Source organism: Bidens hawaiensis, unplaced genomic scaffold, assembly GCF_021521415.1.
Source record: "Bidens hawaiensis isolate Kalapana, Puna unplaced genomic scaffold, B.hawaiensis_p1.1 tig00027760_1, whole genome shotgun sequence".
Taxonomy (NCBI): Eukaryota; Viridiplantae; Streptophyta; class Magnoliopsida; order Asterales; family Asteraceae; genus Bidens; species Bidens hawaiensis.
In genome coordinates, this window is record NW_027494496.1 from 69,356 (window position 1) to 95,790 (window position 26,435).

Below are 26,435 nucleotides of genomic sequence, written 5' to 3' on the forward strand. Positions count from 1 at the left end.
TATTTCCTCAAAACCATCCTTGAACCAAGAATCAAATGAGATGAATAACCAGTTGAAAAACTCCATTTTGATTTCTTCAATAATCCTTTCCCTTGATCTTTAACGCCCTTTAAACACATTCATTCATGTCTTTCCATAACACCCAACAAGTTGTATACACGATAGCAAACTAAACCTTTCTTGTTGTACTTTAAACCTCTGCTTTTGAGATGGACCCTACAACATCAGGCAACGAATTCTTCATCCACTCCACTGACTAACCTTTCTCCAAGTCTCATCAGCCACCAAGCATGACCATAAAATATGGTCTGTGTTCTCTTCCCATGCAGAACAAAGTTTACAAACCACCGCATGTAACAGGCGCCCATATAAACCAGATTTTTAGCTGTTGGGATCCGGTCTTGTAGTAACCTCCGCATGAAACAAGAAAATTTAATCGATAGTTCGATACCCATTTAGTCCAAACAAAATATAAAGTCTGCACTCCTACCATTCCTTAATCATTTCATTTAAAATTTTCCCGATTTGTCCTTCGTCCGTTTCCATCCATCTTTACCCACATTAAACTTGTAATCCATGATCATGCTTTCAAGGTCGCTTAATTTGTCCATCTTGCTTACTGAAATATTCTTAACCCTCCAATTCCAATGAAAACCCATATATATAGCACATCTTACCCTAGTATTATTTTATTTTCCTTTTGACATGTGAAAAAGTCAGCAACATTATACTTACTTTTAAGACTGTTGCTTGTATTCCCAGTTCTAACACGCAGCACATCACACAAACTTGTTCAATCCTTCCTTCTCATATGATATTTCAACCTTATTATTCATAACACCTAGAACGGTAAAGAAGTGTCAACCAAATGTACTATAAACGATATGATCAACCTTATTATTCATATGATTAATCAATCCTTCCTTCTCTATGGAGCATAATCAATTATCTATCTTAAAACAGTAAATCTGCTAAAAGTATTGGATTTCAAACTTCACTCATATGACAAATGAGATATTGCTGACTGATTACGCCTTACACCTATGAGTTATATACAGGACTACTAAACAGGGAAGCTCAAGCCCAGCAAATTGCTCAAATTTAGTGCTTTTATAGCACTACTAAAGGTATCAAATATCTAGGTGTTGCCTATTAACTAACAAATTACAAGTATACAGGACTACTAAACAGGGCATCAAGTATCAACGAACGAACATGGAATGTTAGATGTCAATGAGCTAAACTGTAAACTACAACATTGCCTTCTTGCACATTGAAGTGGTTGCTAAAGACTTCTTATAAAACACATTGTCAGTATATTAAAACAAAAGAATGAAGGATTGTACGTATTCTCATTTCAAGGTGGCATCATATGATTTATTATACTTGTCCAAATTGATCAATTATGAAATCGGTAAGTGATATAGAAAAACAACCTTGGTTACCCTCTAGAATAGCTACGTTTTAGTCATTCAAATCATTTGAAACCGGAAGTAGTCATTAATGATGTACAAATTCTATGCACAGATACAAAGCAATAGATATATATGCATACACAATTATCCATTTTCCATAATGGCTAGTCAAAATCTAGAGATGAAATCAAGAAGAATAACATACCTTGCCTACTAGTGTTCAAGTCAGCATAAATCTTGGTTTAAAAAAGCGTGAGGTGCTCCGAAGCGCGAACATCACATGCGCAAGGTGTTGCTCTGTATACAACCAAATAAGCTTCATTTACAACCAAAAGTTGCATCAACCTCTTTTGTTTTACATATCAACCTTTTTACAAGTAAACCTTTCATAATTTCTCCAACCCTTTGGTTGTTTTTACATATCAGCCTCCTACATACCCTAGTTTTGACCACCCTGCTAAAGATTTTCTTACTCCATTTTCATTTATTAACATCCTTACATTTTGCACTTCATTCCATAAATCAACACTAGCATAGATATCTGCTAAAATCAAATAAGGTACCGGACTATGCAGTTCAAGTTCAAACAACTTATAAGCAGCTTCTCTCCCCAACTCCACATTCCCATACTCTTTACAACAGCTCAGAATCGAACTCCACATAACCGCATTTGCATCAAATGACATTTCTGTAATTACCCTTCTTGCCCCTTCAAGATCCCCTTTTCTTGCATAAAGATCAATCAAGCATGCGTATTGATTGATTTCAGGAACCAAATCATAATCCAATGTCATCTTTTTGAAGTAATCGATACCTTTATCAACAAGTCCACAATTCTTGCAAGCAGTCAACACAACCGAGAAACACACATAATCTGGAAAGAATCTTTATTCTAGTACTAAATGGTCAAAGATTTTCAAAGCGTCTAAATCTCGACCACTCTGCGTGTAGGCAGTGATCAGTGAAGTCCATAGTATGTTGTTTTTGTACCCCGTTTGGTCAAAAACACGACAGGCTTCATCAATGTTGCCACATTTTGAGTACATGTCAATCAAAGCACTAACCACAAACGAGTTCTGATCCGAACCCATTTTCATTACCAAAGCATGTATTTGTTTTCCTTGTTGAACAACTGTCAACGCCCCACACGCATCCAAAATGCTGGTCAAAGTATGTTGACTAAGACCCGCGCTTTCACTATGCATTTTCTTAAAAAGTTTCAATGCATTTTTGCCTTGTTGATTATGAGAGTATGCTGATATCATAGTGTTCAACACAACATCATCTCTAATTATGCATGATTCAAACAACACGACAACTTTATCCATCCTCCCACATTTTGAATAATAATCAATCAAACAACTTATCACAAAACTGTTTCTTTCATGCCCCAGTTTAACAACATGTGCATGAAGCAACTCACCACACTTAAACACCGATTCTTGCTCGGTACACGCGCTAATAACACTAACACGGTCTAACGAGTGTCGTCAACATTTCTTTACATAAACAAAGCGCTTCTCTTCCCCGCCCGTTTTGCGAAAGCCCGCATATCATAGAAGTTCATGACACTTCATCATACAATTCCATTCCATCAAACACCTTTCGTGCATCACCCATTGAACCACATTTCGCATAAAAGTTCACTAACGAGCTGTTTATGTACAAATTCTGGTCAAAACCTGAGTGAATTATCATGGCATGAATCTGAGAACCGAGGTGCGAGTTTAGTGTCTTGGAACATGAATTTAAGGGCGGTACAAAGCTCATATTTTGTGGGTTTCTTGCCTAGATTGTTTAGCTGGATAAAAGATGTTATGGGTTGGTGATTTATAAAGGTTGTATGTCTTTGGGGACTTTTATCAAACACCTTGTGGGCATTAAAAGAAAACCCACAAAAAATGACCACGCAGGTTCTTTTTAAACGGGAAAGATGACTATGTTTTGTAATGTGATTCATAGAACAACTGGTGTAAAGCATTGCGCAGCTTTGATTTATGGAAAGCTCATGCGTACCAGACTACCAGTTATAATATAATTGAGTATACTGATAGCGATAATAGTGAGTTTGATTTGATAGTCAATGGAGGTTTGACGTAGTGTGTGTATAACGGGGGATACGAAGGCGGTAGCCGCAGAATTAAACAATTGGGTAAGCGGTAGGCTCGTGAAAAGACTAGATCGAGCTTGCTAGGCTCGTTTGCACTCATATGACCATATATATCCATTATTGCCACGGTAAACTTAGGTTTTTTGTTAACGGTAAATTTATTATTTTTCATGATCACAAACTCAGAATTTTTAGATGTTCAAGAGGCTTTGCCTTGTCACACGATTAACTACACGAGGACTTGGTTCTTTTAACTTTTAAATATGTGAAAATCACCATTCATCTGATTAATTGTTAATCTATAACATGGCACTAATTAACTTGGATTTTATTTCGAATCCATGTTATACGCCCTCATTCCAAATTTTATAAGCTTTTGATTTTTTTAAAAGCCCTTTGATTTCAATTTTTACACAAAGTTTGGTTAGGAAAAAAATATAACAAAAAATAATAAATATGAACCGTCTAAATTTGTTAGTTAATTAATAATTACATACTAGAATTTAGACTAGCATATTGCGCTAGGTTTAGAAGATGGTAATGCACATTTATATATATTGCATTATAAGCCATAATATTAAGCGTTCTTACAAAGGGGGCAAAAGGAGCCAACGTTAACATAATATTCTAATTCTAAACTGCATTCTAGTATAGAGTTTATAGCCCATGTTAGTCGGAAGTCATTGGTCGTTTCATTCTTGTGTCACCTTCGCCTGAACCTTTCCAAGAAAGGGGTTTTGTTAGAATTCTGAAGTATTGAATAACAAACAGTCTCAAGAATCATAAATGAAAGCAAAAACACAGCTCACATGTGTGTTCATATTGCGTTTCTTTTGTTTCTTAACTATCAATAAACCATAGTATAAGTCAGGTAGAAGTACTTATTATTCTGGCTAGCGAATGCCCAATATAGTCAGAAATTCATAAATTTTCTTTAATATATATTCCAATCTTTGAAACCTACCGGGTTAACGAAAATTCCGCTGTCAATGCCTTATAATTTAGTAATAACAAAGCCTGTTACAACACCAACATTACGTTATGGTGTGGGTTATTAAAATACAGTAAACCTATTATTTTTCGATAAGATTCAATGAATTTAGACGGCACGAATGAGCAAATAAAAGGCGTTGAAGAATGGCATGAAAAACACACACTCCTTATTTTCTATGTCACACATATAAATATTACTAATAATTTAAAGAACGAAAAACAACTAGGGTTTCCTTGTTCCTGCCTGCGTAACTCGAAAGCTAACAATTCTTTCTTTCAGTTTCAGATCAATCTATGGGTTCTGTATCCAAGGTAGGCAAGATATCTATCGCATCGCCTCTCTTAATTCCATTTGCCGATTCATTCAATTTTGTGCCTTTCACCTTTGTCTTGTTTCTAAGATGAATTGAATATATTTTATTAATTAAAATCATGTCCTCATGATTTAGTTAGACAAATAAATAGATATAATAGTAATATTAATTTAAAAGGAAGAATTTGGTGTTAATAGGATGCTCGGGAGGAGGTGATGGTACATGGATGATAGTAATGAAGACCAAAGGCTTCCACATCACAAGGATCCAAAGGAATTTGTATCCCTTGATAAACTTGCAGGTTATTATTATTAACTAAAAACCACCTTCATTTTCTACTTATCATTTTTTTTTCTAAATTCAATTATTGCTGCACAGAATTGGGTGTGCTTAGTTGGCGTTTGGATGCCGATAACTATGAAACCGATGAAGAATTGAAAAAAATTCGTCAATCACGCGGATACTCTTACATGGTTTGCTGCTAACTCTTTCGTATGGGTTGTTTGGTAGCCTCTTTATGCTTAATGGTTCATAGCCTCTTAATGGTTAAGAGGTAACATCTAAGGTGTTGCATTCCTTTTAACCATTGTAGAGTCTATGAACCATTAAGAGGCTACCAAACAACCTCTTACTGTTTGTTCAATTGGAGTTTTTCAGGATTTCTGTGAGGTTTGCCCCGAAAAGTTGCCAAATTATGAAGAAAAGATCAAAAGCTTTTTTGAAGAGCATCTTCATACTGACGAGGAGATTCGCTACATTGTTGCTGGAAGTGGTAAGTTTTTGTTATCAGTTCCAGATAGCAATAATATTTATATTAATATTTGACATGGTTATTTTGATTGAAGGCTACTTTGATGTGAGGGATCGTGATGAAGCTTGGATTCGTGTTTGGCTCAAGAAAGGGGGCATGATTGTACTTCCAGCTGGTATGTATCACCGCTTCACCCTTGATTCCGACAACTACAATAAGGTACTGCTATAATCTACTTACAGCTTATGGAGGATAGATAGTGGCTCTGGTTAGCCAGTAGATGCTATATTTGAACTTGTATCATGTGGTGTATTAGCCCAATCCTTTTAAGGAAAAAAGTAGTTTTATGGTTAAAAGCTGTTTATTTTGTTGGCAGGCAATGCGGCTCTTTGTTGGTGACCCTGTTTGGACTCCTTTCAATCGACCACATGATCACTTGCCTGCAAGGTATCATCACTCTCTTCTTTTTTACTTTTACTTTTCTTACTATGTATCAAGATCGTAAATAAATGTCTGTAATGAATGTAATGGACAAATATTGGTATCTGCAGGAAGGAATATGTTGAAGCATATGTGCAGAAGAAGGATGTTGCTGCTGCTTAAGATATATTATGTAAGAAACTGGAGTTGGGAAGTAATAGTATATAATAAGGGCAGTAGTTTATTGTTTGCTTTGCTGCTGCTGTATCTTAATGTTTTACAATATGTCTTGTTTATTTGTGTTATGATACCATAAAAGCACTTATGCTTAATGATTATATATCAACTATTGGGAGACTTCCTCAAACTCAACTATAATTAAACTTCTTTGTTCTAATATCATATAGGCTTGGCAAGTTATCAAAATAATAATAAAAAGAAAAAGTCGTCAACAAGCGGCTAATACTAATCCAGTAACTGCAGCAGTCATCGTCTCGGACACCGAGTCCTTCGTGCCCACGTTTTTTCTCGTCCTTAATTGAATCCCTTGGTTATGTTGCACCCTGACCTGAGTCCCCATGCCTTCTTTTCTCCACCCGAAACCCAAGAAGGTTTTGTCACCACAACATTACGGTTTTACCCTTCATCCTTTACTGACCGGACCCGGGCTGGCTTTTTGGGAAGCCCACACTCATTGTGCTCACGTCCTGGCTGCCCTGCTAGTGATAGTGGGATGGGAATTATCCCGTTCAAAATTCAAAGACTTAGTTGGATGCATGATCTACTCCACGAGGAGGGTACGGACTTAAATTTTTTCATCACGACCTCTCTTTTTCTCTTTTTGTATCGCTAGAGATAATGCCACTTCGCCAACTAGCATTACCTACGGTTTGTCTCTCTCAGTATGGTCAGCACTGGGTGCTTTTCGAGTAGCGAGGACAATAAGTATGATGTAGCTTAGCATTGGGGGCATGGCATGGGTTTGTTGGTGTACACAAGACAATTTTGATGATAGTAAAAATGATTAAACGTTAAGTAAACATGGATTTAACTTGCCTGCAAGTTATCTCGTCTTTTCTACATGTGTTTATCTCACTATATATCATAGAAATATACAAGGAGGGTTTTGTGTAGAAAACCATTCATTCTTTTCATAATATAAAAAAATGATTGAAATACAATTTTATTCATCTCTTTTAGCATTATACGAAAAATATAAACAAAATTCATTTGTAGGTTGTGCATTTTCTACACATACCTACGCATGTGTAGGTAAACCTTTAAAAGTAAAAACAAAGGCACACGAACAAATTAGTTTAATGGTATTTTTATGTACATAAGAAGTAAAATATTAACTATAAACTATTGATATGAACATAGACATTTATACAGAAGTAAAATATTAATCATTATTAGAAAATTTAAACGATTTAGACTTGTTTCATTATTCTCATATCAACTTAGTCTTTTATAACGAGTCTCTCCCTATATAAACAAGTGTGTACGTGCACACAAACACACAGGGTCTTGAGGGTCTTAAGTTTTTAATTAGCCAACTTTTATAAAACAAAAGCTTTTATAGAAAGTGAGTCAAATTACTTGAATGAATTTTCTTCTTGGTGCAGCATTTCAAATGAGAAAGAGAAACCAAGTCAAAAGAAGAATTAGTGTGTTCAAAAAGAGAAGCGACCTACCATTTTTGAAGATCCACAATAAAGTGAAAACAACTAGTTATTTTGCTGATAAAAAAATTTATAATATGCTAGTAAGATTTTGCTAAAATTAGTCGTATATTCAAAAATCTTCCAAATGCTCACATCAAGTTTTTTGAACAATTACATAATAGAGCTATATATACACAGAGATGAAAGGTTGAAGTGGAGAATGAAATAACACTCTTTAGTGTTCAAAGCATGAGCTTGAACTCGGTTCGTTTACAAACTGAGCCGACGACCAATTTGTACATCTTAAAATAAAAATAAAGTTTCACTTTGAAACCGTCCTTTGTGTTTCTCAGCATTTAGCCACCACATAAGGATCAATAATTCATCTATACCTTTCAGACATTCTCCAGGTATCAATTTATTAGAAAAAGAAAAGAATATTATTACGGATATAAAACATTGATGAAAAATAAAATAAACAGAAAATGTAAATAACCACCTCACCAAACTAACCTAACAGCATCATAAAAGTCTTGTATTAATTTATGAAAATCAGCTAACTTGTGAAACATTTAGTGAAGTTATTTACTACGCTTAAGATAAGATTCGAAGGGTAGCTTGTCAATTTTTGCAGCCAATATGAAATCATTTTCTGTGAGCCCACCTGCACAAGTCACACTTTAACTTCACAAACTATTTTGAAAAAAGTTTCTTAACTTTTGGTAATTATCCTTTTCGACTGAACGTTTCTTGCTTATGTGGGCATTTTCTGATAACATTGCTTATCACTAACTAGCGACAAGTACATTGCTATTCAATGATATGGTACTATACTCAATTCTTACCGCAAGCATGTGTCCATATCTCAATTGTCACATTGTTCCATCCAACAAGATGGAGATCTGGATGATGACCTGTATTCAAATTAATATAGATCATAACCATTTTTATATAAAAACTTGAGAAAAATGTCACTATGTGATGAATCATGTTCAAACTATACTCATTTTAAGTAATTAAATTTACTTCGACCTTTTTATTAGGTCAACTGCTAACCTTTTATGACAATCATAGATAGGATTTCAATTGATCTTCATACAACTACCCAAAAATTGTATCTCAAGGGGCTATAAACCATGAAGTTTATGGTCGTTAATAAATTTATTTTTTATTCTACTCCCAACCCTCAAAAGATTTCACCTTGAGAACCTGGTGTGCAATCTAATTCAATCACATAATTACATGAGCATGTAAAATTCTAATATTTGTACCAGATTAAAAAACAATTAGAATAAATTGTCCGAATGGCCCATGTTGTATTCTTCAATTGCTGTTTTGATCCCGAATGGCTCAATAGTTTGCGTTCTGTTAAGTGCATGTGTAATGATCAAAATACCCTTCAATATCAAAAATAGAAAATAAATATGCATACATGCATATAATAGATACACACACGCATATAGTATTATTAAAAAAACATGTGGAGCCCATAGAGATCTAGATTTTTACATATTTTGTTTTATAATATTCCAAAGGCATTTTGGTCATTTCCAAAAAGTTTCTCAGAAAAGTTAAGCGTCGATCCGTGTCAGGGACCAAAAGGGTTATATTTGTGCAAACTATTGTCTAAGCCAGTAATTTCTCAAAGATGGGGACCAAAATCGCTATTTGAGTATACACCACAGGACCATCCATGCAATTTACTCAAAATATTTATATAGAATGATTACAGAGTCCTCTTTGGCTGTAGGTAGGTTAAAAGTTTGCCATGTAAGTTGGACAGAGTTGGTCTACACACTCAGAGCATGTTTGGGATTGAGTTTGAAAAGTGTTTATTGGCTTATTGGCTTTTTCAAAAAGCCATTTTGAAAAGCCAGGATTTGGAGCTTCTGGAAAACTGCTTTTTAACCCTTTCAAAAAGCTAAAATAAGAAAGATTTTTGTGATTGCCAAACAAATTTTAATATATTGGCTTTTGAAAACACCAATAAGCCAATAAGCATTTTTCAAACTCAATCCCAAACCTGCTCTCAATATCGGTGCTATACTGCTATGGCGGTTATTGGACATCTCCACATCTAGCAAAATATTGGTCAGAATATGTGTACCGATAATATCGGCAATATTGACCAATATACCACCGATATTCCCGATATCAGTTTTCAAGTCTTAATTGTCAATGTTTAGTGTTTAATGTTAGTGTTTTAAGTCTTAATCAGTTCCTACTTGCTATAATTGTAGGTTGCAAAAGGTTAATTTGTTAATGGTAGGAGAGTATACTGAATTGTTAGTATTAAATTGCTATATATATAAATTCTGCATGATATTAAAATTACTGATATCTCACCACAATAACCAATATCTCAAATATAGGTCCTTGACCGATATCCAATATTTTTCCCATTAAACTGCATAGGTTAGAGTCAGAAAGTCCTAAACATTGTAAAATGATCAGATTTGGCCTTAGTGGTTACTAATGAGCATAAATTATATAAACTCTCTGTGTGTATGTGTGTGTGTGTGTGTGTGAGAGAGAGAGAGAGAGAGAGACCTTCGGATTCAGCCAAGTCAGCAACAATCTTAAAAAACTCCAATCCTAGGAGAAAGTTCTTAACTTTCCACTTGCGACAGAGCTTCATCACACCACCATCATTTAGCAGTTCCCATTCAGGAATCTAAATCATAGCCAACATCAACTTTTTTCCCTACAAAATCAAGATAACAAAAGATATATAGATAGCAGCAAACCTTTGGTTTCAACACATTGGCACTTCCTTCAGTCATAGGACTCAAATCCTTTCTGTTGCATGGAACGCACTTCTGAAGTGACAAATCTGAAATGGCAGTATGGCACATAGAAGTCAGTTTTTGAAAGGACGAGGGGCGGTGGAAAAATACAAAATTGATATAGCAATGAATTAATTTGCAATGTAGAAAATTCTTTCTAATATTTATGTGACACCACAAATTATTGCCTCCAGTCATGAGCTGTTCTTGTGTTCATGAGATTAAATGATCAACTTTTAGCACAATACACAAAATAAGTCGGATACTAATATACTATGATGCCAAAATGAGTCAGATACTAATATACTAAGATGCCAATAAGCGCCTTTTTTTATTACATCAGATGGCTGCCCTTGAGTACTCAACTACTACTGCTATTCTTGTGTTTAATCAGAAAATACTGACATCTTATCCAATTATTCTTATTGTTAAGTGCACGTGCGCGCACATATATATACCTTTTGTTCTTCTCAGATAGATGCATCTCTAAGGATTGGTAAACTTGATGGAAGGTTGATAGACAGAAGATAAGATTGGGAATAGGAGTTTGTGGAGTCGTAGGATTAAAAATATTATGGACTTTAGGGAGTGTGCATATATTTTTAATAGATTATCTTACCTTTGCTTTTGCTCTGCCTTAGTTTTGCTTTGGTGGAAAGTTTGGTAGGGGAGCGTAAGGATCCTATTAAAAGGGTTCGTGAATCATTTCTGGTTCACTTGCATTTTGCTCGTTTAGCTGTTAAGTTTATTGTTTTTCAAATCACCTCTATGTTACTGACAGGGTACTATTATCTATTAGTGTTTGTTGTTGTCCTGGTTCTCTTAGCTACACTTTATATTATCCGCTTTATCTGGTTTATTACACTCAAAAAAACCTTTTTGGAGCCCGGGGGGGGGGGGGGGGGGGGGGGGGTAGATGTAAGGCTTGCCCTCGTCCCACCCTACCAATGAGTGGGATTTTACTGGATACGTAGGGATTGGTAAACCATGTGTGGTGATTTTGCGTGTCATTTGAAGATCAAATGCATTCAGGTGATTTACTTACTCAGCATGTAATATTTGCACATATAACTATAATTCATGAGAGTGTATGTTTTAAAAAAGTATGTATACATTACATTCAGACCGACCTTTGATGGTACAGAATGTCCTCCTGAATCCATTAAGAATTGGCCTATGTTGCTCCACTGGTATGCAACTAGTTGAACTGTAATGCACAAAATGTTGGGCAATGCAAAGAAAGAAAGAAAGAAGCACTGGTATTATTATTATTATATGACTTGAGTGGGGATTGATTGGTTGGTTGGTTTGTGATAACATATTAGGTTAGGGCCAGGGCAAAGGCTTCATTATTGATGAGAACAAAACAAAAATAAATCAAATACACAGATAAAGAAAGAGCATTTGATTTAAAGAGATGTCTATAGAAGGAAAACAATACCTCCGTAGTCCATGAGGCCGGAACACCTGAAACAAATCCAAAATCAACAACAACAACAACAACAATACAGAGAAGAGAAGAAGATTGCAATTTACATATACATACACATACACATACGTAGCAGTAGTGGTAAGTGAGAGGAACAAGGCGTCGGATGGAAATCATAGATCTATCTATACAATCGGAACGCCGCCGAATGGAGGTAGAGGAATAGTGGTGTTTGGACTTTGGCCTACCTTTTTTTTAGTTTTCTTTTTTTATAAAATAACCTTCACTTTGTGTTTAGTTAACTTTTTAAGATTATGCTTGTAAAGTTATTTGAAGATGGTTTTTTAGCTTATTTGAATAAGCTTATTTATGTAACGATGTGAGTTACTCTTTTGTCCTCAAATGATGGTGGATTAATAATTGTTGAAACAACTTATTACTATAACAAATTAAAGAATGGTAGACTTAACAACTTATTATCAACTTGAAAATATAAGCTAATCCAAACGGTTAAAAAGAGCTTATCAAATAATAGAAAATAAACTATAAGCTACTTTAAAATATAAGCATAAGCCAAAAATAAAAGCTATGCCAAACACCCCTAGGTCAGGAGGTGTGGTGTAAATAATCAATTACATGGAGCCTTACCGGGTCAAAGGTCAGACCATACGTTCTGACATTCGTCAAAATTCGAACCTGATCACTGTGTTCCCGAGTTTCATTTAAAGAAGGAAAGGAAAGAAAAATAAGGGATGAAAAAAATATGTTGTGTTCCAAGTTTCATTTAAGAAAGGAAAATTTTAAAGGGGTGTTTCCGAATTTCATTAAAAGAAAGAAAAGGAGAGGAAGGGAGAGAAACTGATGAGTAAACTAAACTAAACGAATTAATCCCATATTGTCGTAGTTTTCTTTTCGTGTGGACTCGTTGAATTCTAGCATATGTATTATTTATTTGTTCAGTATAATACATTGTGGTTCTGCGCCTCATAATTTTCGTTTGAATCAAAATCTATTTAATCGTCTCATTTACCAAGGCGAGTATTTATACCCCATTTCCATATTTTATACTTTTGGGGTTAGCATGCATACCTAATACCAAATCTCAACATTTTACTTCAAGTTTGTGTTCATTACACAATTCAATCTCATGTTTGTTGTGTCAAATTACATGGTATATGTTTATGCTAGTTGTTATGTGTTTATTTGCTAAATGTGTATATATCTCAATCACAAGCTCGAATATATATAATTTATTATAAAAGTATTATATAAAAGTTTATTTTATTTTTATAATTTGTTATTTTCATATTAAAACAGTTAAAATTAACTAATAACATTCATAAGTCAAATTATGTTGATCCTCCCAAACAGTTTGGTTGTCTCCAAACATTTTGGTCGGATTATTCGAAGCTTAGTTGGATTATTTGGCGGTCTGTTAGTTTAGTCGGATGGCAGGTCAAGAACCATCATTCCAAATATTCTTGAGCGGGGATTTTTAGTAAACCATGGCTAGAAAATGAAGCCAAGTGGGCTATTATTATTAGGGAAGAGACCAAAATGGCCACTTTGACCAACCACATTCTTAACTAGCCCATCAGTTGGTATTCTTAGAACGGTTGGATGGACCGTTTAAATTCATCGTCCGACAGTTTATGAAGCTAACAAGATTTTGACACGTATGCTCAAAACAACGAGATCTGTCGCCATACTAATCTATTTTCTCGGCCGACCGATATATTAGGTTGTTTGTATGTATTTGTATTATTAAAATTCAATTTTCTTTAAATAAAATAAGAAAATAGAAAGTTGTCCGTTTGTGTTTATGAAGCTAGGTTTCTTTGGTTGCTGATCGATCGACCTGCTTCGTTCGTATTTTGAAGGAAGGAAGCAACCAGTAGAAGAAGAGAATAATTAATTATCTGGACTCGCAAAATGGTCAGTAATAATAATATAATTGACTGCTCACTTTTATTGATTTCCGATTTAGGGTGTTTGCAGCAGCAGCAGCAGGCTTGTACGTGTTTTTGATATGATCGCCCCATTTTGATTGTTTAATTCTAACATGATTGACTGTGGATCTATTTCTTTTCCATGTTTCCTCTGAAAACTCAAATAATCGATAGTCGTACTAGATTTTACTTGATATTTATTATGATTATTTTATATCATTTAGGAACATATAACAATCTGTTTATGTTTGTAGCCTGATTAGCATGACCATTTGACTTGACGCCGACCTAATATTGTGATTGATACCATTAAAGCTGTCTGATGTTTATGTGTTATAGGAGTATTGTCCTTTGGTAAAGAACATTCTGCTTCTTGACTCAGAAGGAGGCCGTATCGCTGTCAAGTATTATTCGGATGACTGGCCAACTAATAATGGTAAAGAAGCCTTTGAGAAGTCTATTTTTACCAAGACTCACAAGATCAACGCACGCACCGAAGGTATTATTATTATTATTATTTGTTATTACACTTCACTTTTAATGTTTACAGATCCTTCATTCTCAACAATATGATATTAATAATACGTGTCTGACTATTTGCAGCTGAGATAACAATGCTTGATAGCAACGTTGTTGTCTACAAGTTTGTTCAGGACCTTCACTTCTTCGTTACTGGCGGTGACTCTGAAAATGAGCTCATTTTATCCACCGTTCTTCAGGGCTTCTTTGATGCAGTTGGTATTCTGTTAAGGTAGTTTGTAACTAATATTTCTGCTCTTGTTTTATGTGAAACTTAATATGCATTTTTATTGGATATTTGATGGTTATGTGTTCAGGGGCAATTTGGATAAGAGGGAGGCACTTGAAAACTTGGATCTCATCTTGTTGTGCCTTGATGAAATTATCGATGGCGGGTAAGATAGATACACTTAGTGTAACGCACATATCTGAAATCATGTGACAAAGTGACCATTTTTATTATCTACATGACTAATTCGACGCTAGTTGTTCTATATCAACTACATGCATTTGTTTGGCTGCATTTTACCCGACCCAGTCCACTTTTTGAAATACCTCATTAGTTTGATTACCTTTCAATTTCATATGAACCTATAAGTTCAAAAACACTTAAGAGCAAGCGTAGTGGGCAAACACCCTCATCCATATGTTCAAAAACACCGTTACGCCTGTGGTGTTTTTGCAGTGTTTGGGGTGTTGGTGTCAGGTGTGGAAATGCCATGGGCGGTGGTGATTTAAAAAAACTATCTGTTGAATGGATCTGCTAAGTATTAAAAAGAACTTCATTTTTTAACTCTTTATTATATAAACAACCACTTAACTCAAGTTTTTACACCACAATTTATCATCTTTCTCTTCCAAATTATACTGTTTTCATCTAATCTTCATACCATTTTTCATACATTCTTCATCATGGATCCTAAGTCCTAACAAGCTGAGCAACCTGTTCTTTAACCTACAAAAACAATCCTAACAGTGCACTCTTTAACCCACAAAACAACCCAAACAACTAGAAACAAATACCGCAAGAATTAGTTTTATTATTCTTTAAAATTAAATTATCATTTTTATGCTTTGTCTATATTTTGTTTTTAATTCAAGAATTTAGTTTTAAGAATTTATTTGATGAAATTTAGTATTATTTTATATAAATATTTAGGAAAATATTTATGAAATAGTGATTACTTCACGTGGCAGTGTCGCTGTTTTTTCCATTTGGCCGTCGCTCCACTACAGATATCCTTATGGAAGTGTAATTGATCATTTGTCATACTATGTCAATTTGGCCAATCAACTCACCAAATTGCCATTTTGTATCAAGTTTAGCCAATGGCCCAATATCACCATGTTTGTCAAAATCATATGATTATTATCTAAAACAAATTTAATGGCTATTTTAGTCAACTTCCTAGCACTGGTGATGGTTATAGCACAGTTTTACACAGAAACCTACTCTAGCTTAGAATCAGTTAAAATCTACCAAAACTTGTATATCAAATTAATTGGTTATGCTGCATATCCATAATTCTTGGTTAGACACCGTAGTTGGATCTTTAAAGTTTTGCTGTTTGACATTTGGTCAAACAGTTAAATTCAATTTGGATTAACACAAGTCAAATGAGAATTCCTCATCTATGTATGGAATAAAAATATTTCTGTATCAATATTCTGAAAATTTGGGTTGCTACACATATTAATCTTTTTTATGTAGTGTGAGTAATGGGTTTCATTAGCTGTTGATATCTGCCCTTGACTAGCTGGGAAATCATTTATAATTCTATAAAAGAAACATGAGCATATAAATGTTTTATGTTCTAACATGTGTGCATACACTTTGTTTCTCAGAATTATTCTTGAAACTGATGCAAATGTAATTGCTGGAAAGGTTGCAAGCCACAGTGTAGATTCTGCAGCCCCTCTATCTGAGCAGGTATTTTATAATCGTTTATAAAAGAATTTAAAATTATAGTAATTTCAAGTATATAGAATTGGCAAATAGGATTTTAATAATCCCGCCTTTGTGTGGTTGGCCAATAATAATCTCAACTGAAAATATTTCTGCTGGTGGTCCCACCTTTTAGAAATTTTGTTCTCATGGACCTCTGTTAAAAAAAACTTAACGGCGTTAAGTTTTATCCGAATTTCAAACTGATGTTTTAGGGCTTTTGATCGGAAGGAGGATGGATACAAGTAGATTGATGTAAAACGGCTTGATTTTTGTTAATTGGAAGTTCAAACACCCGAATTGAACCACCGTTTCGTTGTTTGGAGCACCTATTCGAGGTGCTTCAGTTTGGGTGTTTGAAAAAAAAAAGCCTTTTACATCAATCGACTTGTATCTCCTTCCGATCAAAATCCCTAAAACAACAGTTTGAAATATGAATAAAACTTACTGCCGTTTGTTTTTTTAACGGAGTCCAATGAGAACAAAATTTTTCAAAGGTGGGACCTCCAGCAGGAATATTTTTAGTTGAGATTATTATTGGTCAATGACAAAAAGATGGGATTAATAAAATCCAATTTTTCTATGGAACTAAGGTTAACACCATAAAAACCAACATTTTGGACGAATAACCAGTTTTGGTATATTAATAAATAAATACAGCAGCATATGGTAAAATTTTGAATAGTTGGTATCAACTCATCATTCAAGTTGTTTTCACAAGTGAGAAAAGTAAGTTGATTTATTTCATGTCAATGTCGACACAATTAAATTGGTTATTGCAGACTATAAGTCAAGCATTGGCAACGGCACGGGAACATTTTACAAGATCTCTTCTCAGGTAATTTAACTTTGAACTAATTGTATGACCAAAAGTTTGAAGTCTCAGCTAATTTTGTCTGTTAAATACAATACAGTGGATAAGGATGCTTGCTGTGTGGATGATGGTAATTTTGTTAGGACATGTTGGAAACTTGTGCTTTAAAATTAGTCAGCAGTTGCAAATTAAGTTCCAATGGGTATTATTATTATTGCATAAAGATGGTTGAATGGTTGGTTATGAAAGTAGACAAGAAGATGATCAATATTTTTAAGTTTTATTTAAGGTTGAATGGTTGACTGTTTTGATTCTGTACTATTTTAATATGATATAACTTTTTAAGATCTTGCTAGGGTCATGATTTCTCTTCATGGTCTTTTAGCATGAGGGTAGGTCACCCTTTTGAATAAATGGCCATTTTGGTGTGTTCAGTTCCCTGGAACATAGAAAGGAATTGCTTGTTAGTTGTTACTACTTACTAAACACAAACCAAGTATAATCGGAGGAAACAAGACTATTTAATGATTATGCTCAAAACATAAAAGTAAATGGGAGAATTTCAGTGTACCTTCCTATAAATTTGTTTCAAATTATATATTATGTCCAAATAAACTTTAAATGTATTGGCCAAGAGGCTAGCCTTTGAACCAGCTAGGATGCTTTCTAAACGTACACATTAAGATGCTTCATAAACTTTAAAATGCCTCTTTTAAGTGAACCAAATATACCCTGGCTCTAACCGATTTAAAAGTAGACTCTTGTTAAGAGACTACCAAACAGTACCTAAGTTTAATAAAAACTGAGTTGTATCTAGCAATGAATAAAATTTACTTTATATTTGATATGACTTTGTATTTTTTAAAGTTCATACCGAAATATGCATACGAGTTGATTAAACAAATCACAAAACCGTATTCGGTTTTTTTTTATAAATATTATATATTCAAATTTATAAAATAAAACAAAATATATGTTAACTAAAGTCGCATCATACGCTGCAAGATATAAATATGTTGGTGCATGCATGTCTTCCTATTTTTGTAGACCCTAACAAAAATAGTGAAATGCCTCTAGATATAAGTGCCATGTGAAATAAATATCTTAGATATAATTCAACTGAAACCTTTCTAGCACTCAATCACAAGAGCAATATGGGGTTCAATAAATATGCTCAACCATCAACCTCCATGTCTGAAACATACAAGTTAGCTGGTAACAGTCATGAATGAAATGTAAGGTAGTAGGTCTATGCTCCATGCACTATATATATAACCATCCATCCCTTCAACAATCTAATACCCTTTGCCCATTATATTCATCATATTATATATATATAACGAATACGATGAGTTCTACATTAGCATTGCTACTTTTGTTGATCATTGTTCCATCTCAACAACTGCCCATTGGTATTGCTCAGAGCAATGTAGTCTCTGCTGTATTTGTTTTTGGTGACTCAAGTGTTGACCCTGGAAATAACAACTACCTTCCCACTGTTGCAAGAGGGAACTTCCCACCTTATGGAAAGGATTTCTTGAATCATACACCTACCGGAAGGTTTTCCAATGGCCGTCTAGTTACGGATTTCATAGGTAAACACGCATGTAAATAAAAATGCATATCACATATGGCCTCAAATATAAGTGACGTATAATATTCGATTTTTTTAGACGCGTGTGGTTTGTAGAAAAACAAGTTAGCTAGCCATTTGAAAACTAATCAAATCTAGGTTGTCTGCTATATAACTCAAATAGCGGACTTCAACTAACCAATATAGAGGTGGGCACCTTGGCTTCTCATCCTGTACTTCCATCTTAGGTTCCAATCTTGTTTTTTATTTTTATTTTTTCACTTTCATTCAAGTCTGCTACTGCACAAGCGAACTTGCCTAGTCCTCACCAAAAATTAGTTGAAGTCTGCTAGTTAAGATATCGAACTACCTAGATTAATCAATCAATCTTCATACATGCACAACTAGAAACATCTTGGTTTTTTACAAAACAGCTACTAGAAGGAAATTCTACATTATTCCTCCAAAACTTGTACATTTCTTTTATTTGTATTATATTATGTTATCTTTAGTGTAAACTAATGTTATGTTATTGGTTTTATTAATCACTGGAATCTCAGCTTCATTTGTGGGCGTTAAGGAAAATTTGCCACCATACCTAGACCCAAGTTTAACAACTGAGGATCTCATGACGGGCGTTAGCTTTGCTTCTGCTGGTTCTGGTTACGATCCATTCACGTCCAAACTAAGCGTACGTAACTCTCTCTCTCTCTCTCCATATATAATAATTATTCGTAACGTTGTTGTTATACGTATATTCAGGGTGCACTCACAGCATCACAGCAACTGGATTTATTTAGAGAATATAAAAGAAAAATGGAATTGACAATTGGCAAGGAAAGAACTGATGATCTAGTTAAGAGGGGTGAATACGTTGTTAGCTTAGGAACAAACGATTTCGCCTTTAACTACTATGGACCTGTACTCATACAACGAACACTCTATCCAACCCTCCATAGTTATCAGAGTTTCTTGTGGCAGAATATACAAAAATTCTTACAGGTTGGCCTCCTCTTTAATTTCATCATTATATATATTTTCAACTTATAGCCCTGCTTGCGGTGCGCACATATGATGTATATATGTGTGAACCCTCGGGTGGGCAAAAGTGAAATTGCACTAATTTTGACGTTATTTTACTAATCTCGTGAAAATAACGTTAAAAGTGACGGACGGTAATCAGGCATCATGTAGTGGCGTTGATAGCTGAAAGATAAGGGTACATGCACCGATCAGCCGGTGTCCCGATGATTGAGTGCTATGTGCCTTATGTCCAAGGCTTGATGCAAAACTACTATCGAGCCGGGGGTCTCACCGGAAGCAGCCTCTCTATCCCTATGGGGTAGAGGTAAGGCTGCCTACATCTTACCCTCCTCAGACCCTACCATAGCTTTGCTATCGGTGGGATATACTGAGTACGATGATGATGATATATGATATATTTTCAACTTAACATATCTGTATCTTGTTACACTTTAAGCTATAATAACATCTATTATTATCTCAAAAGTTCATGGAAGGGTCTACTTATAACACGGAAAATTTGCTACACTTTTTTTTTATTTGTTTCCAATTGACGCATACTATATATATGCTATGTATGTAGTATATATTCACTCGTGTTTACTTTATTTTGTTCGTTTCCGCTTAGCTGACTGCGGTTAGGCCAGAGTGAAGTTGTTCCTATAATGTTTAGGATCCTTCGCACCATCCTAGCCTAATAATCCCTTTTGAGGCTCCTCTATAGACGATTCACCACAAGTGTTTTGCAAGAATTTTAGTGTCAGCTCAAATGGTGCCTAGAGACGCCTAACTAGCTTATGTGTTCTTGAAAAAGTGGATTTTTAATGCCTATTTTAAAATTTTCTAGTTTAACATGCCTATTTACAATTTTCAAAAAATAAAAAATACATCAAGCAAATTAGATTGTTGAAAATGTGTCTCATAGTTTAAAATGATTTTCAATTTTGTACAGACTGAATTGAACAAAGTATTTATGTGCTTTGATGGTATTAAAGAACTTACGTACACAACCAACTCATTCATAACTATCCTTTCACCTTTTTATCTGTTTTGAAGATTTTTTTATTAAAACTCATTCATGCCTTTTAAACTGCTTTTTTAATATCATAATAATATTTTATTGTTTACACAGGATTTGTTGGATGAGGGTGCAAGGAGAATAGGGGTTGTGGGTGCACCACCAATTGGATGCTTGCCTGCTATCATTACTATCAACTCAAAGGACCCAATTTCTAGCCGTCAATGTATTCAACGATTTAATTCCGTTTCAAGAGATTACAATAAACTGTTGGAAAATAATCTAAAGTCCCTTCAAACAATAGACAGTCGCATTGTGTATGCTGATATATACAGCCCAATTATTAACATGGTACAAGGAAATCTTCAAACAGGTAATTATTTATTTATTTATTTATTGTTATTTAACAATACTATATGCAATCAAATTTTTAACACAATCTTTATCAATCTCCACCAGGCTTTGAAGAGGTTCATAGGGTTGTTGTGGCAGTGGACTACTTGAAGCTGACTTCCTATGCAATAAAAAATCTGTGTTGTGTTCTGATGCCTCATAATACGTTTTTTGGGATTCATTTCATCCAACTGAAAAGGCTTATTATATTATCTTCAAGTCATTCGAATCCCTTATCAGATATAACATGCAGTGAATTTTATGTCGATAAGGACATACATATACTTAGTGATTTCTGTAACCGTAAGTTCACGATACAAATGAACTGAATAAATAGTAATATACACACCAAGAATTGTGACATCATGAAAACTTCAATGTGACTTGTAGAAACCATATGACCCGGTAAATAGACTATTATATTGGGTGAGCAATGACCAAACCGAAACCACATTAACCGATAATCAACTTAACTGAAAATCAATTGTTAGTTACTTTTTTTACACTAGGTTAACCGAAATCAACCAAACCAAACCGAATCAGTGATATTTTCATATATTTCTAGCTTTTATACATTCAATTCAGGTATTTCAATTTATACCATCATATCATTTCTTGAAATTATACCTCTATTTCATGTATTTATGCCTTAATTCATGTATTTATGCATTTATTTCATGCACTTCTAAGTAAAACGTTTAGCCCAAATTGGTTTTGGTTATTAACCAAAATTTATAGAAGCGAACCGAACCGAAACCCCAAAAACTAACCTAATAAACCGAACAGATTAACCGAAAATGGATTAGTTAATTTGGTTGAGACTAATAACCGAATCAAACCGAAATGTGCACACCACTAATAATACAAGTATGACATATAGCGGCTTAACTAAAAAATGAAAATGTCACTGCTAGGTAGACATGAGGGCGCTTACTAACTTTTTTATAAAAAAAATGTGTAATGATTTGACTAATAACACAACTATTATTTAATCTTTTTTTAATAGGTGTGACATTCTTAACCCACATAAGTACGCGAGGTATTAGGGGTGCATTGGATGACTTAACCAAAGCAAGCCCAAAGGATATCCTTGAATGGCACCATGAATACCCTACTGTTGTAAATACTCTATAGCTAAGATGAAAGAGAAAGAATAAAAAGTCTTAAGAAAATAGTTAGTCCTGGTTATATTGATTGAAAACTTTGAGACTAGTTTTTGTGGATGAAATTGGTGGTGGTGGTGGTGTGGTGGGGTGGGGGTTTGCTATCCATCCTCTGGCTCAACCAATCTCTTTAACGCCAAGGCCAGTTTCGGGAGAGCCACAAGAGAAGGGGGGGGGGGGGGGGGGCACCATCTCCTGTAACCTAGTATCATTGATTTTGTACCATTATTTTTAATTGTATTGAGATGGCCTGTTAAGTTATTTTTCTTTTTCGTTTATGTGACTTTGATTTTTTCTTCAGTTTTTTGTTTTTGTTTTTTAAAATTTTTGTAGATTTTCGCTTCTTAACTTGTACATAGAAGTTCTAATGCAGCCATTTATGTTATAAGAGTTTTGGGTCGAAGAACCAGAAACGAAGTAATTATTATGTAGAACTTATTTATAAATATTATGTGAATACCTCGCACCTCATATGCATGAAGCTCTTGTTTCACAGCTCATGGTTAGCTTTCAAGACATGAATGCTTTAAAGTGCCTCACACCATTTTAAAATCAATCATAAGCCTATTATAAACTAACATAATTTGAAAATTCCCTTATAAATTTAGTAAGAATTCAAAGAATGTAGTGATATTTGTATTTGTTGTTGTATTGATAAACAGTTGCTTATATTTGTTTCTATTATGATATAATAGCTAGATTTTAAAAAAAACTAATGATAACTAATATATATTTATTATGTATTTGAAATATTTACCAATAGACAAACGAACTCCAAAGTAAGAGTACACGTTCTAGTAACAAATATAATACTTACATTGTATTCTTAAGTTTTTTATTTAAAGTTTAGGAAAAGAAAAGATAAGAAAATTTTTCTTGTTTAATTCTTGAGTTGTTTTATTAAAAGAGAATGAAAAGAAAAGTTAGGCTTTTTTTCCTTCAAAGCTTTCCTACCAAATATAACCGGATTGTGAAGGAAAAGTTTATATATTACTAATTTACCTATCTTTTCCTTCCTATCTAATTCAAGAATGAGGGTATATAAAGTTATAATTTTTTTTCCTATCTTTTCCTTCATATCTAACCCAAGAATATAATTAACACTTTCTTTTCTTTTCTTTTATTTGAACTCGATAATGTCTTTTTAAGTGTATAATTTATTTTCCTTTCTTCCCTTATCCAATCTTATCATTTCTTTTTCTTATATTTTAAATCTTAGTTTTTTATATCATTCATGGTACGTACATTTCAATATTCCCTAAAGAATAGCAATGAAGTTCCAAATAATATAATAAGTTACACTTCAACTTTAATATTGAAGAAACGTTGATCGACTTACTAGTATACGATCAACTTTCCTCGGGTATGAGTGTGCTATATCACCGATGGTTTTCCGGAATATGAATTCTTCCACCTACAAAACGAGCAGCACCGTGAACTTACCCCTCAGAAAGGGACAGAGGGGTCCTCTTTGGGGTAACCCTCCGGTGTGAGAATAAGATATTGTAGGAGAAGATAATAATAATCTGAAAGTGAGTAAGGACTTAGAATGTATTTTCTTGCTTACCTCCCATTGTGGAGGTGGTGTGGTATTTATAGTATTAGGGTTTCCAATGATTGGGCTCAGACCCAATTAGGGCCTTTTTGGCCTCCTCCTATTGCTTCGCGCCACGTGTCCTTAGGACACCTGGTGCTTTTTCATTGATTATTCTCTGACCAAGGTATTTCACCTGACCCATGTGCAATCACGTGGTAGCACATGGGTTTTGCTGAGTTGTCCACCCTTCATTGGCAGCTGTCAACATCAGCATATTCTTTATTTCTTAAAGGATACCTTCTGGAAGGTTGTCTGATGAGCACAATCATGGTTGTCCTTATCCTGATTTGGATAAGGACGTGGTTGATTATGTGCATGTGTGATATGCGCCTATCCTGGGGATGCGCGAGGTCTTCTCTTTATTCTCACGCGCAGATGTTTTATGCGCAGATGTGATATGCGCAAGCATATGTAATATGCGTGAGCATATGTGATATGCGCCACGCGCAGATGCGCCACGCGCAGATGTGATATGCGTGAGCATATATGATGCGTGAGCATATGTGATACGCGTGAGCATATATGATGCGTGAGCATATGTGATACGCGTGAGCATATATGATGCGTGAGCATATGTGATACGCGTGAGCATATGTGATGTGTGAACATATGTGATATGCGTGAGCATATGTGATATGCGCCACGCGCATAGGTTTTGGCTTTGTGTCTTCATGACATCCTGATTTCAAGCCTCTTGTCTATATCTTGTGGGTTGACCCGCCCCGCTCGATGTTAAGGCGGGTGCATACCTCTTCAAGCCCCCCCAGTCTAATGTGTGTCTTGTCTCGCGCGAGCGAGGTAAGATAGATATTAGACTTAATAGTTTGCTCTTTTAATAAGGTTTGTCTTTTCTTTTTTATTTCTCATATGTGCGTTGCGCGAAATTCTATCCTTTTGGTTGAAATGAATCGTCCATGTACGTGGTTGGTTGGTGCTGACATGCGTCAGAGATGGAGACGTTATGTGTCAGACTTTTCGTGTGCTCGAGGTGCTACAGTGACCTTTCATGTCTCCTCATACAGTGTCAGGAACACGTGTCGCGCTCATGTTGGCCTGCACCTGCGAGTGGGGGCGCGTGAGCGTAACTCTGATCATTACCTGTTTCTTTCTCTCTCCTGGGCCTATAAAAGCAAGCCTTTTGAGTGGTTTTTTCTTCATCTTCATTGTTATTTTCAGAGCTCTTTCTCCTTCAATTTTCATTCCGATTAAGAGCCTTTATCTTTTGCTTCCAGATTTCCGCGCTTAAAGTAACAGCTGTTTGATTCCCAATTGTATGTCTGATAACCCAGACACCACAATTTCCCCCAGCAAACGCCGTGTAAAATCGTTAGTTATGTCCACTTTGAAGAAGACCGGCAAGGGTAAACGGGCTGCCGAGGCCTCGTCGGAGGAGGTGGGGAAGAACAAAACGGTGAAGAGATGGGATGAGATTCCCTGCAAATTGAAACAGTCTGACTTCGATAATCTCATCGTGTAAGGCCCCGTTACCGGTAACCCTACTTTCGTGTTGGATTTACTCATAAACACAGTTCTAAATATCAGAGTTAATTAAAAACTTTACGCGGAATATAAAACTTTCATAAAACATTACATATCAATTCATAATCATGTCTTAAAACATTCCTCTTGTCTTTCAAAATCAAAACATAACTTATAAAACATATCAGCTCTTCAGATGCCAGGCTTTAGTCTTCTGCCATGTGTCCTCCACTCAAGCCAGCCGTCTCATCCTACTCACCTGCGTGCATACTAAAAGTCAGCTACGCTGAGTGAGTTCTAGTTAATCATACAATACCATACAATACCTTATTACATACATACGTACTTAACCTCATAACTTTCTTTCATACACACATAAGTACTCATACCTTCACTCTTACTTATATACTTTCTTTCTTACTTACATACTTTCTTTACATTCATAATCATACGTTTTAAAGAGCCTTTCGCCTTATAACCTCACAGATATTATAAGGGTCTGGTCCCTAACATCACAGATATTATAAGGGCCTGGTCCCTAACATCACAGATATTATAAGGGCCTGGTCCCTAACATCACAGATATTATAAGGGTCTGGTCCCTAACATCACAGATATTATAAGGGTCTGGTCCCTTACTTTCGAATATTAGTAGGGTTCAGTTCCCTCTTCGTTACCATACAACCATGCATCATACCTCGAGTATTATTAGGGCTCGGTACCCTTTTCGTAACCATACCACCATACAACCGTCATTTCCTTCTTTTATTAACTTTATTACGTTCATACACATAAACATTCATATCATACTTGCCATATTTATAACGTTACAACCTGACAGTACGTGCAATATCCGAAGATCGTTCACGAACCATCAAGCAATCATTCATACATATCACATATATCACATATGGCTTTATAACGTTACAACCTGACAGTACGTGCAATATCCGAAGATCGTTCACGAACCATCAAGCAATCATTCATACATATCACATATATCACATATGGCATACACTTATCACTTAGGATAAATGTATTAACAACACATCAAGTATGCACACAGCCCCGAAAACATAA

At 34.9% G+C, this 26,435-nt stretch overlaps 3 protein-coding genes and 3 pseudogenes across 6 annotated transcripts; 3 read left to right on the forward strand and 3 right to left on the reverse strand.

The window, feature by feature from the left end:
* Positions 1 to 1,837: 1,837 nt before the first annotated feature.
* LOC143575823 (putative pentatricopeptide repeat-containing protein At1g68930 pseudogene) lies at positions 1,838 to 2,209 on the reverse strand (annotated as a pseudogene).
* A 93-nt stretch (positions 2,210 to 2,302) lies between these two features.
* Positions 2,303 to 2,743, reverse strand: LOC143575824 (pentatricopeptide repeat-containing protein At2g34400-like). Its single transcript, XM_077060091.1, has one exon. The coding sequence runs from the start codon at positions 2,741 to 2,743 to the stop codon at positions 2,303 to 2,305; it is 441 nt and encodes a 146-aa protein (XP_076916206.1).
* Positions 2,744 to 5,041: 2,298 nt separating this feature from the next.
* On the forward strand, positions 5,042 to 6,378 carry LOC143575831 (acireductone dioxygenase 3-like). Its single transcript, XM_077060096.1, has 6 exons — positions 5,042 to 5,133; positions 5,211 to 5,305; positions 5,490 to 5,604; positions 5,678 to 5,802; positions 5,960 to 6,030; positions 6,135 to 6,378. The coding sequence occupies exons 1-6, from the start codon at positions 5,055 to 5,057 to the stop codon at positions 6,184 to 6,186; spliced, it is 537 nt and encodes a 178-aa protein (XP_076916211.1). The 5' UTR covers positions 5,042 to 5,054; the 3' UTR covers positions 6,187 to 6,378.
* Positions 6,379 to 8,027: 1,649 nt separating this feature from the next.
* LOC143575832 (pterin-4-alpha-carbinolamine dehydratase 2, mitochondrial-like) lies at positions 8,028 to 12,074 on the reverse strand. Of its 3 annotated transcripts, XM_077060098.1 has the most exons (7): positions 12,012 to 12,054; positions 11,895 to 11,920; positions 11,580 to 11,660; positions 10,415 to 10,500; positions 10,218 to 10,341; positions 8,513 to 8,581; positions 8,028 to 8,331 (listed from the first exon to the last, which is right to left on the reverse strand). In XM_077060098.1, the coding sequence occupies exons 2-7, from the start codon at positions 11,905 to 11,907 to the stop codon at positions 8,249 to 8,251; spliced, it is 456 nt and encodes a 151-aa protein (XP_076916213.1). In that variant the 5' UTR covers positions 11,908 to 11,920; positions 12,012 to 12,054; the 3' UTR covers positions 8,028 to 8,248. The 3 variants fall into 3 exon arrangements, with proteins under 3 accessions (XP_076916213.1, XP_076916212.1, XP_076916214.1); XM_077060099.1 differs by lacking the exon at positions 11,580 to 11,660 and having other exon boundaries at positions 8,033 to 8,331; positions 12,012 to 12,074; XM_077060097.1 differs by lacking the exons at positions 11,580 to 11,660; positions 11,895 to 11,920; positions 12,012 to 12,054 and having other exon boundaries at positions 8,032 to 8,331; positions 10,415 to 10,732.
* A 1,740-nt stretch (positions 12,075 to 13,814) lies between these two features.
* On the forward strand, positions 13,815 to 17,485 carry LOC143575825 (coatomer subunit zeta-1-like; annotated as a pseudogene). The gene is made up of 7 exons (XR_013142838.1): positions 13,815 to 13,892; positions 14,147 to 14,330; positions 14,435 to 14,582; positions 14,668 to 14,745; positions 16,196 to 16,280; positions 17,078 to 17,133; positions 17,210 to 17,485. The product of XR_013142838.1 is annotated as a coatomer subunit zeta-1-like (transcript).
* A 972-nt stretch (positions 17,486 to 18,457) lies between these two features.
* Positions 18,458 to 21,372, forward strand: LOC143575826 (GDSL esterase/lipase At5g45960-like; annotated as a pseudogene).
* Positions 21,373 to 26,435: the final 5,063 nt, after the last annotated feature.